The sequence below is a fragment of the Daucus carota genome, chromosome 3 (genome assembly GCF_001625215.2).
Source record: "Daucus carota subsp. sativus chromosome 3, DH1 v3.0, whole genome shotgun sequence".
Taxonomy (NCBI): Eukaryota; Viridiplantae; Streptophyta; class Magnoliopsida; order Apiales; family Apiaceae; genus Daucus; species Daucus carota.
This window is the reverse complement of record NC_030383.2, coordinates 617069-632539: the sequence shown is the minus strand read 5'-3', so window position 1 is coordinate 632539 and position 15471 is coordinate 617069. Positions and strand designations below refer to the sequence as shown.

General features: G+C 33.0%; 2 protein-coding genes across 2 annotated transcripts; both read left to right on the top strand.

Moving 5' to 3' along the window:
- Positions 1-5980: 5980 nt before the first annotated feature.
- On the top strand, positions 5981-7800 carry LOC108211984 (disease resistance protein TAO1-like). Its single transcript, XM_017383717.2, has 2 exons — positions 5981-7175; positions 7261-7800. The coding sequence occupies exons 1-2, from the start codon at positions 6075-6077 to the stop codon at positions 7714-7716; spliced, it is 1557 nt and encodes a 518-aa protein (XP_017239206.1). The 5' UTR covers positions 5981-6074; the 3' UTR covers positions 7717-7800.
- A 360-nt stretch (positions 7801-8160) lies between these two features.
- Positions 8161-13392, top strand: LOC108211983 (disease resistance protein RPV1-like). Its single transcript, XM_017383716.2, has 5 exons — positions 8161-9409; positions 9580-10687; positions 10976-11254; positions 11367-12638; positions 12748-13392. The coding sequence occupies exons 1-5, from the start codon at positions 8898-8900 to the stop codon at positions 13249-13251; spliced, it is 3675 nt and encodes a 1224-aa protein (XP_017239205.1). The 5' UTR covers positions 8161-8897; the 3' UTR covers positions 13252-13392.
- The last annotated feature ends 2079 nt before the right edge of the window (positions 13393-15471 follow it).

Here is a 15471-nt window from a genome sequence, read left to right as displayed (position 1 = left end):
AGTGATACAAAAATAGATAAACCAGGTTCCTATGTTTTTACTAATTGGTTATTTATTTATTCTACAAATGTACACTTCAGTGTTTGAATATAACAGCCTCCTTTTGTTTCATCTTCAGAATTGTGGGATGGGTATATGGATCTTGGGCCACCAACCGAGATCTGTCGCAAGTGCAAATCTATAATGTGGAACGAGGAGCGTAATAACAAAAGTCGACGTAACAGTGAGCCAACTTTTTCACTGTGTTGTAGAGATGGTCAGGTCCAACTTGAACCCGAAAGAGAACCGCCTCAGTACTTAAAATCAATTCTTGCTGGGAATGAGAAAACTGACCATTTCATGAAGAACATTAGATCATACAATTCCATGTTCCAGTTTACATCGCTTGGAGGGAAGATTGACAAAAAAATAAACAATGGAAAGGGACGATTCTGTTTCAAGCTTAATGGACAAAATCACCATTTTCTGGGAACTCTCATGCCAACTGAGGGTCAAAGTCCAAAGTTCTGCCAACTTTATATATACGATACTGAGAATGAGGTTCAGAATCGCATTGATGCGGTGAACGGCACTGATCAGCTTGATCCAGAAATCACAGAGTCTTTGCTATAGATGCTTGATGAGCATAATGGGAGGTTATGCAATCCTTTACTGGTATAGAGCTCAGTTTAAAAGCCTCCAGGCATAAGTCATTCAAATAAGCTTGCTGAACTACTTGATTTTGCATATATGAATAGCAGTTTTAAATAAAAGTCTAAGGTCAGATTATGAGGTTAAGTGCAGAATACTTTGCAGCTCAAACAGGAAACTAGCAGCTGCTTAAAGACAATACTCTGATTATTTTTTATAAAGTTTTATTAGATTATAAAATTGATATTTATATATTAAATAGCTTATGAGGGAGTATGTCTGGCGTCTGTTTTACGGTCTTCAACGTTTTCTATTTTTAATTTTTATTTAAAAAACTATAGATAATGTTGATATTTTTAAAAACTTAATTTAGCTCCAAGACTTTGAAATAGTACAATTAATCCTTTTTTGAATCTAGGATGATTAATTTGATCAATAGCAGGGGTTTAAAATAATAAATAATTTATTAAATTTATATTATGATGATTGTAGAAATTTCAATTTTTAATCTGGGATTAATCACTTTTTCTGAGTTATCAACTTTTTTTTTTGACATATTAATCATAGTCACTCAGAAAATATAGTAATTAGGTTGATATAATTTTTTATTAAATAATTTTGTTGTGAATATATTTCCATAATATTTTTATGAGTAATATTCCTTGCAAATAATTTATTAAACGGCTATCATTGTTTTAGTTGTTTGTATTCTTTAAATATTTTAATTCACTGCATTTCTATTTTATTACCTTAAATTCCTTGAAGAAACAAAATAGATATATTAATTAAACTACATGATATTATTTAAATTTATACAGCTTTAATCTTTAGAATAGTACACAAAAAATTGAGAATGAATATATCGCCGCATAATTCTATTAAAAAACTTTAATTAAAAAATAGCAGAAAATAAAAACACACAATTATATTGGAGTAGATTACAATTATTCGTCAATTACGATTACAAATTAAAACAATCAAATATAGATAAATTAAGACACACAAAATTATATGCTGGTGAATGAAAAATAAAATGTTGTATTTTTATAAAGGTTGTAGAATTATTTATTTTTTACAATTAAAGCTTGGAACATAAATTAAATAATTTTGATGGGTAAATAAAATTAATAAAAATTAAAGTGAATTCAATGATGATGGTTGAATGCTTTTCAGCTTGAGAAAAAAATGTATATATTCAATTTCGAATTTTCACGGTTTGGTTCATTAAATTCAATGAAGAAATAACTGAAGCAAACCATACAAATCATACATACGTTTTTCATCTGTTTACATGAAATGAGTTGGCTCCTTAGAGACCCACATAATTGGAGTCCAATTAGAAGAAACAACAATATATTATGAAAATTACACTAACTAGCAGTTTGACACAAAGAATCTATAAATCATCCACAAATCTGAATGTTCCTCTCATAACACCATTTGCAGAACAACCCAATCACTTAACGTTAAAAGATAAATGGAATGACAATAGTCGAAAATGAAAGAGAAGAACACTTAAGAACTGCGGAACAATGAACACTTAAGAACTGCGGAACAATGAGACGATTAATGGATATATATGATGAAAGACATTAGATTAATGGAGAAATCGTGTTTCGGAAATGGCTCTCCACCAATAACCGTCAGTTATAAAATCTACATCTATACATATACTATACGCAAAGATACGAATTAATGAAAAGAAAATTTTTATTTATAAACTGAAATCATAACAACCGTTGAATTATAAAATGGATCAAGAGTCAGGATGCTGGACTCCAAGTCTCCAAAAATTTGGGGTCTCCACAGAACTTATGCCGAAATGAAATATATAAATAGTCATTAAACTCACTCTTTTTTTAGATAGCTTTTTTCGACGAATTCCTCGAAAAATTTAGATCACCGTCCAAAGACGCGACTATGATATAGTAGGTATGTTTCATAAAAGTGTGCAATTCTCGACTTAGAAAAAGGACACGTAACAAGCAATGAAAAAACGATTATCGGATGTGTACAGATAATTTATGAATTAAAAGAATATGAAAACAACATACATTACCCGTGTGCGAAGCACGGGCCAGATATACTAGTCTTGCTAACAGGCGAACCAAATGGGTGCAATTTGCAATTAACTTGTAGTCATGACATTTTGTTTAGTTATTATGCCATTAAAATGGTGAAGAATTTAATAAATATCAAACAATTATAAATTTATAAAAAAGTTAAATGCGAAGTTTTATCATTATTTAATAGAGTTTTTAAAGAAGTTATATTAAAAATATTATATACAATTCAAGTAGTTATTTAATATACAAATATATAATTTTTTGTATTATATTAATAAATTCTTAATGTTAAAAAATTCGGTGTGTTGTATTTGTATCAATTATTTAATAGCATTTTTTTATAATTTTAATGGGTAAACTCAATTTTAATTAAAATATATTCAAAAATTTTAACTTAAATATATCTTTGAAACATTAAATAAATTTTAATGTTAAAATTATGTTAATAGATTTAAAATATTTATTAATTGCAATCAGTTGATATTTGGACCAATTATTTAAAAGTTCTTTTACATAGAAATATAGTTAATGAGACTACTTAAGTTTATTTATAATACATTAAGAAAATTTAAATTAAACAAATGTTTCAAATATTTTAATTTTTTAATCTATTTAAACATAAAATCACGTGACAAAGTATTTTAAATCTATTTTACAATCAAAATAGCCGTGGCACCGAATATAACCTACAATACCTGATACTCCCTTCCCTCAGTCCCCTCCAATTCTTATAGTTTGAAATGGAGTGTTCGGCACGCATTTGAAAACTCATATAAAGTATAGTTCCACTACTTAATTTTATATTTTTTTCCTGAATAAAAATTTAATATTTAAATTTAATTAACCTCCATATTTATTCTATGACATTAGAATATATAAAGCATAAAATCATATTCTAATCACAAAAGTTACTTCTATTTCTTTTTTACAAAACCTCCTTCAATTTTATTTAGAATATAAAGAAATTGAAGACGTATTATATTTACAAAACCTACTATTTTATTTAGAATAAAAAATATAAATATTATTTTATATATAATTATTATATATAAATATTTATTATCATTATGTAATCTTAACTGTTAGGGTTAAAAATGGGGTGGGAAAAATGGGGAACCCGCCCCAACCCGCTCCGAATGGGGCAAACATGCCCCGCTAATATGGGGAATGGGGTAGTGACGGGGAATGATTTTCTGCCCCGCCAAAATATGGGGCAAGTATGGTATTTGTTGAATCCCCGCGGGGATTCCCCGCCCCGCATATATTTAATATAAATAAATAATATATTTAATAATATATATTTATTATAATATATTTATTATATTTAATATTATTATTTTATAATACACAAATCTATAATCTTACAATGTATAACATGTCTCTTTGATTTCTATTATATTTAGTTTTTTGCTTTTAATATACATGTCTCGTATATTTTATTAAATTCTGAAGAAAAAATTACTAAATTTTAAAATAATTATTTAAAATGTAATATTATAACAGCGGGGCGAAATTATATTAAATCCCCGGTGGGGCGGGGATGGGGATTGAAAATAAATCCCCGCGGGGAATGGGGCGGGGACGGGGCAGGAAAAATATACATGGGGCGGGGCTCGGAAATGAAGTCCCCGCCCTGAACCCGCCCCATTTTTAACCCTATTAACTGTTTATCAAACATTAAAATTTAACGTTTGTATTTATTTTGCAGCAATATACCAAACAACCAAATTATCCTTTGATTTTTATTATATATAGGAATATAAATAGAATATAAATATTTTAGTATCCAATATGTTTCTAAATGTTTAATGCTTGGTAACAACATATTAAAATTAAAAAAAAATATTATATTGTATCTAAAAATTGAAACAATATGTATTTTTATCTTATTTTATTTCAATAAAAAATCACAAGTAAATTATTTTATAATTTTATTAAAATTTATATAATCATTAATTTAATATATATATATATATATATATATATATATATATATATATATATATGGTCTTACTCCAGTACAAACTCCTTACTGTACAAACGTACAAACCAGTGATTATGACAATAATATTTAGTGATTAGCAGATTTTAATTTAACAAATACATACATACATCCATCACCACCGCCATCACAATCACCACCACCAGGACCACCTCACCCACCACGACTGCCCAACGCCACTCTATCTCTCCACCATCCACCACCAACCACCACTGTCCAACGCCTCTCTCTCTCTCTCACCACCACCACCACTGCCAGCGGCTCTCTCTCTCTGGTTGTTCGCTCACCGATCAGTGCTATACACACACAAACACACACATTCACCACTGCTTTTCTCATCTCCCTCAATCGTGTCTCTCTCCCTCAATGGTGTTTCTAGCACTGCCCTCGCGCCGGCGTCGCAACTGCCGCCGGCCGCACTGCACCACCACTCGGCTATGCCGCCCCGTAAGTGCTCCCCTCCCCTTATCTCTCCATCAGACCCCCTGGTAGATTTAGTGATTCTGTTCAATCATTTAGTGATTCTGTTCAAATCATTTAGTGATTGTTTGTACGTTTGTACACTAAGGAGTTTGTATTTGAGCACTTGCCTATATATATATATATATATATATATATATATATAGGGTAACACTCCATAGCATATCCTCTTCTATGGAGTTACGTAGCACACCATTATTAATATATACATAATATATATTCTATTATATTTTTTATGAAATATAATTGCAAATTTTGATTATTAAACCGAAAACGAAGTTATACAATTTTTTAATTCCAAAGATCATCTAAAATTATGCAATATCTCAACATGATTCTGTAACAGAATAATAATCATCCAGAATTATTCTGTTGTAGAATCAGTTTCGAAAATATACTTTTTTTAATCAAATTTTAAGTGTTAAATTATTTAAAATAGATTTATTTTATAGTATCCTATATTAGAATCACGTTTTATATGTATTCTATAACAGAATTTATAATAAAATTGATGATTTATAGTGGCGCACTATGTTACTCCATATAAGAAGTCCCTCTCTGGAATGTTGGCCTGTATATATATATAAGAATTATGTCATATCAAGATAGGGGTTAGAAGTTACTAATATTTAAACCTTGTATATATTATTAGAATTATAGTATAAAAGAACTTTTTAATTGAAAATATGATTATTGATTTATTGTGCTGATTTGTATTATATTTGGAACAGCCACCTACGAGCTTAAAGAGTTTAAATGTGAGTCACTCGAAACTAAAAAGCATCCGTAACTTGAGTGATTTGAAAGTGCTTCAGCGTTTATTGTTGCAAGATTGGCAAAACCTGGCTAAAGTACACTCCACTGTTGGTCAGTTGACTAATTTGGGTCATTTAAATATGGATGGCTGTCGTCTGTTGAAAGAATTGCCGGAGTCAATTGGCCAGTTGACTCTATTGAGACATTTTAGTTTAAGTGGTTGTGTCAGTCTGAATCAGTTGCCCGAGAGTATCACGCAGTTGACTCGTTTAAACCATTTAAAACTGAACTATTGCCGCAATCTGAAATGGTTGCCAGAGCGAATGGGTAATATGCAAGGCTTAATAACGTTTGATGCATGTCACAGTGGAATTGAACAATTGCCAGATTCGTTCGGAGAGCTTATTAAATTAGTCGATCTGAATTTGCACTGGTGCATAAACCTTACTTTTCTTCCAGATAGCATAGGTAAGCTGATGTTGCTCAAAGCACTTGATGTTTGCAGAAGTAAGCTGAAGCGATTGCCTAAGGAACTGGGGAAGATGCAATCCTTAGAACGTCTTCATGCCTGCTGTGAACAAATTAACGAATTACCAGATTCTATTGGTCAACTGAGTAGCTTACAAGTGTTGAACTTGAGTCGGTGTCATAATCTTAGATATCTACCCGGTAGCATCTGGAATCTTACGTCACTTTCTAGTTTGCAATTTCCCTCATCGTACAGAGAAATAACTAATTTGCCTGAGAGGGTGAAGAGTACGCAATTGGAAAGACTAGAGCTATGTTGTAATATAAGGTTATGGCTACCTAAGATTCAAAGTTTCTCTTCTTTAAAGAGGTTAAGCATCACTGATGAGAGCCAGAGTTTTTCAACCGAGCCGCTCAGTCTTCTTAAGCTGTCTAACCTACGTCATCTTAGTTTGCATAACCATTCAGGGTGTGGGCCCTCATTTTACGAACTTCCTCTGAATCTACAACAGTTGTGGGTTAATGACAATGCGACAATGGAACAGCTACCCGATTTATCCAGATTAAAATGCTTAAGGGAACTGGTTATAAGTGCATGCATCAGCCTTCGGTCTCTCCCTCCACTTCCTCCTCATCTTCAATCACTCGAGGCAGATGAATGCACAAAGCTGCAAGATGTACCAGATCTATCCATGTTGAAGGAATTAAAAGAGCTAAGTTTTGTCAAGTGCAGCAATCTGAAATCAATCAGTTTGAAAGAGAGTTCCCTTCAGGTTTGTTGGTGTCTCTTACTATCTCTCTGTTAATTACACACAGCCATACATCTATAAATATATTCACGATCTTTTAATGTTACAGGCAAGACTATTGTTTTCATTTAGAGCTGATCTACCAAACAGGATGATTCCAGAATGGTTCAATTATACAAGCAGAGAGTGCAAACTCTCTTTCCAAATCCCACCAGCCTTGGGAGACAGCTTCTTAGGTATTGCACTCTGGGTTGTCTATAAATGCAAAGAGACTCATATATTATCTCACTATAGAGCTGTTATTACCAATAAAACAAAGGCTACTAGAAAGGACGTCAACATCTATGTAGCAGAGAGAAATGGAGTTGAACTACGGTCGACGGTGCAATGCATAAGGGCAAAGGAAATGTCAGTGGAAAGTGGTGATCAAATCACGGTTTCAATTGAAAGGATATTATATTGTTATAAAGATGCTTTCAAAGGAAAAAAGGTTCCCTCCGGAGAAGTGGAGGTGGAGACCTGGGGAGCCCATATATTACTGAAAACAGATATCAGTGTATTGTGATTTGCTTTTCAAAAAAAAGTGTATTGTGATTTGTACAAATCCTTGTTTAGTACGTACTTTAGTAGTACAAGTCTATTGAGATTTTTGTATATTATTACCGTACATATAATCAAATATTTGGTGTTTACAGTAAACTTTCTAATATATACATAGATCTGAATATAGTTTTAATTTGTTTAGGGAAAATTAATTCTAAAGTCCCTGAACTATAGGCACTTTTTATTCTAGGTCCCTGAACTATAAATATCAATTCATAAGTAATTCAGCTCTTGATTTTTTTTCATACCTGGGTCCTTCCGTTAGATCTGACTCGGGATTTGACCCGGGTTGTCACACTACTAGTCAAAATGCTAAATCTCGTGTGTTGTATGAAGCTGGAGCAATTAAGATTCTTTGGTAGAAGTGGAATGCTCCTCTCTTTTGTAAGAAACACTTGCTCCTCTGTTTCCACTGTCTTATTTGCTCAAAGACTGTCTTATTTCTGATCAAATGCACGAACTGTGAATATTGTATGCAAATATTTTTTTCCAAAATTATTTTATATCGTATACAGATGTTGTAAAGTAATTCTGTGTACAAAATGCCGAATATGTATTCCGAGTCAATTTTCAAGTTTTCAAGTCATTTTCTTAAAACTTTGGTTTGGTATATTACTCAACTCTTTCATTCAGTATAGACAAATAATACAACTTGCCCAAATCTGTATGCATGTGCTTTATCTTTACTTGCGATTTCAATTTTATTGTGATTTTTTATATCATGTTTTTTTTTCCATATTATCTATATCATGTCTTGTACAAGGTGAAATATGACAGTAATGTTTCTGTTTTGCTTGTATGTTGCTATATGTATGGTCTTGTCTTCGACTATACTGCTGTTACCTAAAATATGAATTTCTTTAATTTATCGACTGCCTGTCCCTTTCAACTTCCACAAGATTTCTCTTGTTTTCATCGAGTCATGTATCTTGTTGCGACAAGATTTTATCGATATGTTATGGCATTAATGTTGTTTTTTCTTTGAACTTGGCATCTTAATTTGTTATTCTCAAATGAGCCAGACCTCAACGGAAGTTTCACATGACTTTCTATACAAATGTACATAAATAAACACAACTTGTAAGACTCTCTGCACATACATTCATTTGTTCGATTTCAGCTTAGAAGTTCAATCCTTCGTCCATGGATACCACAAGTAATCAATTAAGTGCCTCTTCTTCCTCTTCTTCATCGCCTTTGTCTCAATCTAAATGGGATGTCTTCTTGAGCTTTTATGGCAAGGACACTCGTAAAGCCTTTATTTCACATCTTTACTCTGCTCTAGACCTCGCAGGTATTCTGACCTTCAAAGATGATCCTGCACTTGAAAAGGGTGAAGAAATTTCGTCGGGGCTACGGAATGCAATCAAATACTCAAGGAAGTGTATCGTTATTCTCTCGGAGAACTATGCTCGTTCATCATGGTGTCTCGATGAGCTCGTAGAGATCCTTGGCTGCAAGAGAACTGCAAATCAGGTTGTTCCTGTATTTTACTATGTCAAGCCATCACATGTACGGCATCAAAAAGGAAGTTTTGGGGAAGCTCTTGAAGTTCATAAAAAGCGTTTTTCAGTTGATATGATTGAGAAGTGGAAATATGCTCTTGCTGAAATCGCGGAACTATCAGGATACCATCTTAAGAAAGATGCAAATGAGTATGTTTTTTTTTTTGCTGGATCATTTTGAGTTTATAACATTTTAGTAGCAGCATACTGAATGTTGTGACACTAATCTACATAAGTACGTTAAAAAACGGTAACTGTCTAACTGTCCAAGAACATTAGAACATTGGTTTACAAATCTGTAATTCTTATGAAAATCACAGGACTGAAGCTGACATCATTCAAAAAATTGTGGAGACTGTAGCTCCGCTAACAACTACAAACGTGCTGCACCTCGAGGATGATCTATTTGGGATAGATTCTACTGTTGAGGAGATTTATCAAAGACTAATCGTGGAGTCTGTCCGTGCCATTGGGATCTGTGGGATGGGGGGGATCGGGAAAACTACAGCTGCCAAAGCTTTCTACAATAAGTACTCCAGCAAATTTGATATCAGCTGCTTCATTGAAAATGTAAAACAGAATTCACGGGGAGGTAGTCCTCTACTTTTTTTACTTAAGCAGCTCTTAGGTGAGCTTCTCAGAAAGAAGGATTATGTGGTCCGGAATATTGATAGTGGTATGAGACAGTTAAAAAAAATTCTTTCATCTAAGAAAGCTCTCATTGTGCTGGATGATTTGGACCAGTCGAGCCATTCGGAATTTTTATCAAAGCTTTGCAACTTATGTTCAGCTGGAAGTAGAATAATGATCACAACAAGAGATGCAAACTTGCTAAATCAACTAAAAGTCGATGTATCAGACGTGGACATATACATGGTGAAGGAACTGGCACAAATTGATTCATTGGAGCTCTTTAGCTATCATGCCTTCAGAAAGCTGATACCGCCTGAAAATTTTAGAGAGCTATCGATAAGCTTCATAACTTATGCCCAAGGTCTTCCACTAGCTCTCAAGGTGCTGGGCTCTTCTTTGCGTGGCAGGACTCATTTGGCATTCTGGAAAGCTAAACTTGAAAAAATTCGAGAATTTCCAGAGCAGGGGATACAGAAAATCCTTCAAATGAGCTACGAAGAACTAGATGATGATACAGAGAAGGCAATTTTTCTTGATATTGTATTCTTCTTTGTTGGAAAGGACAAAGATGACACTGTTCATATCTTCAAATCTTGTAATTTTTTTCCAGACGTTGGATTGCCAGTTCTAGTGGAGAGATGCCTATTAAGAATCGATGAGAATAATAAGTTGCAGATGCATAATCTTATCCAAGACATGGGAAGGGAAGTTATTCGTGGAGAATCCGAAAATGGGAAGCGTAGACGCTTGTACTTGCATCAGGGGAATGCATGTCAGGCTTTGGAAAATCTTGAGGTAATCATAAAGCAAATGCTATGTGTGTGTGTGTGTTTCAGTTTACCTCAATTTATACAGGTTAACATCGAAGTTCAATTAGCTATAATTAGCACAATAACAAAAAATAAAAATAAAAAAATCCGAAAAGCTATATATCCCAATAAAGGTTCTGACTCACGGGGCCTGGCCGATATGATTGTGAAGGGAAGGTAACACAGTAAGCTTTAGATTTGTCTGTGTTTTTTAATTATCTACTTTGCAGATTCTGTATTAATTATTTTTTTTTTTTTTGAATCATGAAATCAGGGAAGAGATAAAATCGACAGTCTAATTTTAGACTTGACCATGTCGCGAGAGAGGCGAATAAGTGCCAAGATATTCAAAAGGCTTCATAATTTGAGATTACTTGAAATAATTAATGCACATGATGTGGAAGGAAAATTCAACAATTTATTTCACGAGTTAAGGTGCATACGGTGGTCTCACTGTCAATGGACAAGTTTACCTTCTAGTTTCTGTCCGCAAAATCTGGTCTCTATTGAAATGCCATTTAGCGAATTGAAGACACTGTGGAAAGTTAACATGGTATGGAATCTAACAATACTTCCTCTCATTCATATTAGACTTGTTGAATTATTTCACATTGTGCACGAAAACTTTTTTTAAATAATCGTAACTTATATGTTGTTTGTAACAGCCTCCTGTTTCCTTGAAGACTATAGATGTTAGTTACTCAAAGAACCTGAAAACTATCCATGACTTCAGAGATTCAAAATTGGTTGAGAAGTTATTGCTTTTTGGTTGTAAGAACCTGCTAAAAATCCACCCGTCAATTGGACGGTTGACCAGGTTGGGTCATTTGGATCTGGGTGAATGCCAGCGGTTGAAAAAATTGCCCAAGGCGATTGGAAAATTAACTAAATTGGGCCATTTTGATTTGCGTGGTTGCCACAGCCTGGAAAGATTGCCTAATCCAATCAATCAATTGACTAATTTGGGTTATTTGAATTTGGGCGGTTGTAGCAATCTGGAACGATTGCCTGAGCAACTGGGTGATATGCTTGGCTTAAAAATGCTTAATGTAAGTTATACTGCGATTGAAAGACTACCTGAATCCATCGGAGGGCTCACTAATTTGGTGTCTCTACGTTTGTCTGCTTGCAAGAACCTTACCATTCTTCCGAATAGCATATGGAAGCTGAAGTTGCTTGAAGTACTTCAGCTGGACGAGAGTTCAAAGCTAGAGCGATTGCCTGAGAACCTAGGGAAGATGCAGTCCTTGAAAGTGCTTAAAGCATCTAGGACATCAATAGAAGAATTACCAGATTCTATTGGGCTACTGAGTGGATTAGAAGAATTGGGAATAAACCGTACCAAGGTTACAAATCTGCCTAATAGCATAAGCAATCTTACATCACTCACCAAATTACATGCTAGGCAAAGAGACATGGCTGGTATTACTTTTCCCGACGCATTGAAAATTTTGAATTTGGAAAGTTTATCTCTGAGATGTAATGTAAGCGTGTGCTTACCTATTATTCTAAGTTTCACATCTCTAAAAAGCTTATCTCTTGCTAATGAGGGGGAGATTCTTCCCTCAGGGAAAACGTTAAGCCTTTCGAAGCTTTCCAACCTAGAAGACCTTTCGCTGGATAACTTTACAAGTACGGGGTCATACTTTCCCAAACTACCTCTGAATGTCAAAGAATTAAGTATAAGTGGACATGCTTCACTAGAACAACTGCCTGATTTATCCAACTTAAAACGGTTGGAGAGATTATATATATTCAAATGCATCAGCCTTCAAGCACTTCTGCCTCTTTCCCCTCATCTTCAATCAATTCGAGTTATTAGATGCCCAAGGTTACAAAATCTACCAGATCTGTCAAAGTTGAAGAAATTGAGACATTTGGCTTTCACCGGATGCAGGAATTTGCAATCAGTTGTTATAAAACCAAGTTCTCTTCAGGTCTCTCCCTCCCTCCCTCCCTCTCTCCCTCCCTCTCCCCCTCCCTCTTTCTCTCTCAGTCAAGTCATTACTAAAATAACTCTGTTCACAATTTTTTTTAACATTACAGGTAGGTTTAGACGAGTTCTCTTCATTTGAAGCTCATCTACCAAACAGGGAGATTGCAGAATGGTTTAGTTTTAAAAGCTGTGGCACTACTGTCTATTTAGATATCCCACGGGTTTTGGGAGACGACTTCCTAGGTGTTGCTCTCTGGGTTGTTTATACATGCAAAACCGCAATGTTTGATTTATGGATAAGAGCTGTTATAACCAATATGACAGAGGGCAGTGAAGAGGAATATGACATGTACGCACAAACCGCTAAAAGAGTGGGTGAAGTACAGTCGCTAGTAAAATGCATTAGCGGAGATGATATTCTGGTGAGAAGTGGAGACAGAATTAAGGTTTCGTTTGAAAGTTTATCTTCACATGTATATTGTTCAGACAGTGATGATGAAGAGGTGTGTGGAGAAGTGAACGTGGAGATGTGCGGTGCTCATGTGTTACAGAAAACACTCCTCAAGAAGAAAATTGTCTCAAAGAAAAGAAAAAGGAAGAGTGCTTTTAAGTAATATGGAAAGCATTAAAATGAAGGTGCTGATGTTACAAGAACACTCCTTACACTCTCCATTAATATCTTATCTTTTTTTTAAGATTGTGTCTCAAAATGTAATTTATTTTAAAAGCTATGAAGTTAGAATCTTTAAGTCTGAGGGGTAGTTCAAGATTATCTCTGCATATATTTTATCTCTGCAGAACCAGACAGAGTTTCTGGTTCTGGTGCTAATATGCGCAAGTTGGTTGTTTTATACCGGTGCTTCCACTAATAATAGTTGAATGAAGAAGTTTCGTATCAATAAGTTTGGTGAATGAAGTTTCCATGAAATCTAAATGCGACAACAGGGACGTAGTTTTATATTAAAAGAACAGAAACTTAATTACATGTAGTTTAATGATGACATGAATGAAGTTTGTGAAGAAGTTCAAATGTGATGATGAAGTTATTGTTTAATATCAAATGAACAGAGACTTTCATGCAATTTTACAGCGACATGAATCAATTAATCAAGTCTTGGTTGTCTGTTTCGAGGTAGATTTGCTGAAGCAAGCAAGTTTGGGGAAATTGTATAGACAGTATTGATGTAAATTTGGTTGTAATTTACAGAAGTTATTTTTTAATCTGCTTGGCATTTTCAGGGCGTGCTTTGTCTTTTGTGTTGTTTTCTTTCAACTTTGTCATATTTTGTCCAGAAGATTACTGAGCACAAACTATTGTTTAAGGTTATTTCTAATTTTAAGTTAAAGAATGTGTGTTCACATAATAAGTTAAAAACTAATTAAAATAAATATATAAGAAACAGACTTAAAATTCAAAGTTAGTTCAGGTATATTTTTCGAATGATTATTATTAATTGTTTATAAATTATTATATTTTTATTATTAATTTTTTAATAATATATAAATTATTAATAAGCCAAAATCATTCAGATAGATACTATTATTCTTTAAATTATATTTTAAATAAGGGAAAATAGATTTTTTTGCCACTCAACTTATAGTGTTTTTAGAAACTTGCCACTCAACTAATTTTTTTTTCCTTCTACTCACTAATGTTAGGTTTGGATTTTGTTTTAGCCACCAACTTAGGTTCGGATTTGATTACCTGCATTATGATAATTTTTTTTGTCATTAAACTTATTGCGTTGTTAGAAACTAACCACTCAACTATATATTTTTTTTATTTTACTCACTGATGTTAGTTTCAGTTTTTTTGTCACTGAAGTTATGTTCAGATTTGATTATTAACATTACATTAATTTTGTGTAGCATTATTAATATATAGTGGTAGTCTGTAATATTTTAATGATTTGATATATGTCTGTATGTTTATATATAGTACTTTTTATGTCCCCAAGGTCGTTTACCTTGGGTGATAAGAATCTTACACGCATATTATGACTTTTAAAAGATGTAATTCATAAATAATTTTATTTTTTCCTTCCGAATAAAATTTCAGCGTTTGAATTTTTACACACACAAAAAAATCACAAAAAAAATTATGAAAATATGTCTTATAATAGTATTAAAATACGTACTAAGCAGTAGAAAAAATTGTAAACTAATGAGAGGGACATATGGGGTAATAATAACATAAAATGATGCATCATAGAGGACAATCATCAAAAATTAAGTTTTCATATTTATTTATTTATCTTGAAAATTGTAATAAGATAAAGTTATTAAAATTTATGAAGATAAGTTTAAGAGAGGTCTTAGACTGAGCTAATCGATTGAAACTTTAATAGCGAAAGATGATACATTATATCACTCAATTACACTTTATTTTATCAGGGTGAATTGTTTGAAGTCATTGATTTCATATTCATGATTTATTGAATTTTTAGATTTCTAGTTATGAATTTTCCTTATTTTAATTTTTCATCGACTCATTTTATATTATTATTGCTATATACAAAGAAATAAACATACGACACATCATCAAAATATTACATATTATCACTGTGTATTAATGATGCTACAAAGAAATTATCATAATGCTATCCGAAGCAAAGTTGGTGGCTAAAACAAAATCCAAACCTAACATTAGTGAATGAAAGGAAAAAAAATTTAGTTGGGTGGCAAGTTTCTAAAAACACAATAAGTTCAGTGGCAAAAAAATTTATTTTCCCTTTAAATAACTCATAAATTATTACTCCCTCCTTCCCAAATTAGATGAACTCGTTGATTTCGGGCACGCACTTTAAAGTCCATTGACCGCATAGCCACGTTAC

Excerpts from the sequence above, each read along its gene's own strand:
- LOC108211983 (XM_017383716.2), top strand. The coding sequence starts at position 8,898 with ATGGATACCACAAGTAATCAATTAAGTGCCTCTTCTTCCTCTTCTTCA. Across the intron at positions 9,410-9,579 it reads CTTAAGAAAGATGCAAATGA|GACTGAAGCTGACATCATTC; the intron begins GTATGTTTTTTT and ends TGAAAATCACAG. Across the intron at positions 12,639-12,747 it reads TAAAACCAAGTTCTCTTCAG|GTAGGTTTAGACGAGTTCTC; the intron begins GTCTCTCCCTCC and ends TTAACATTACAG.
- LOC108211984 (XM_017383717.2), top strand. The coding sequence starts at position 6,075 with ATGGATGGCTGTCGTCTGTTGAAAGAATTGCCGGAGTCAATTGGCCAG. Across the intron at positions 7,176-7,260 it reads TGAAAGAGAGTTCCCTTCAG|GCAAGACTATTGTTTTCATT; the intron begins GTTTGTTGGTGT and ends TTAATGTTACAG.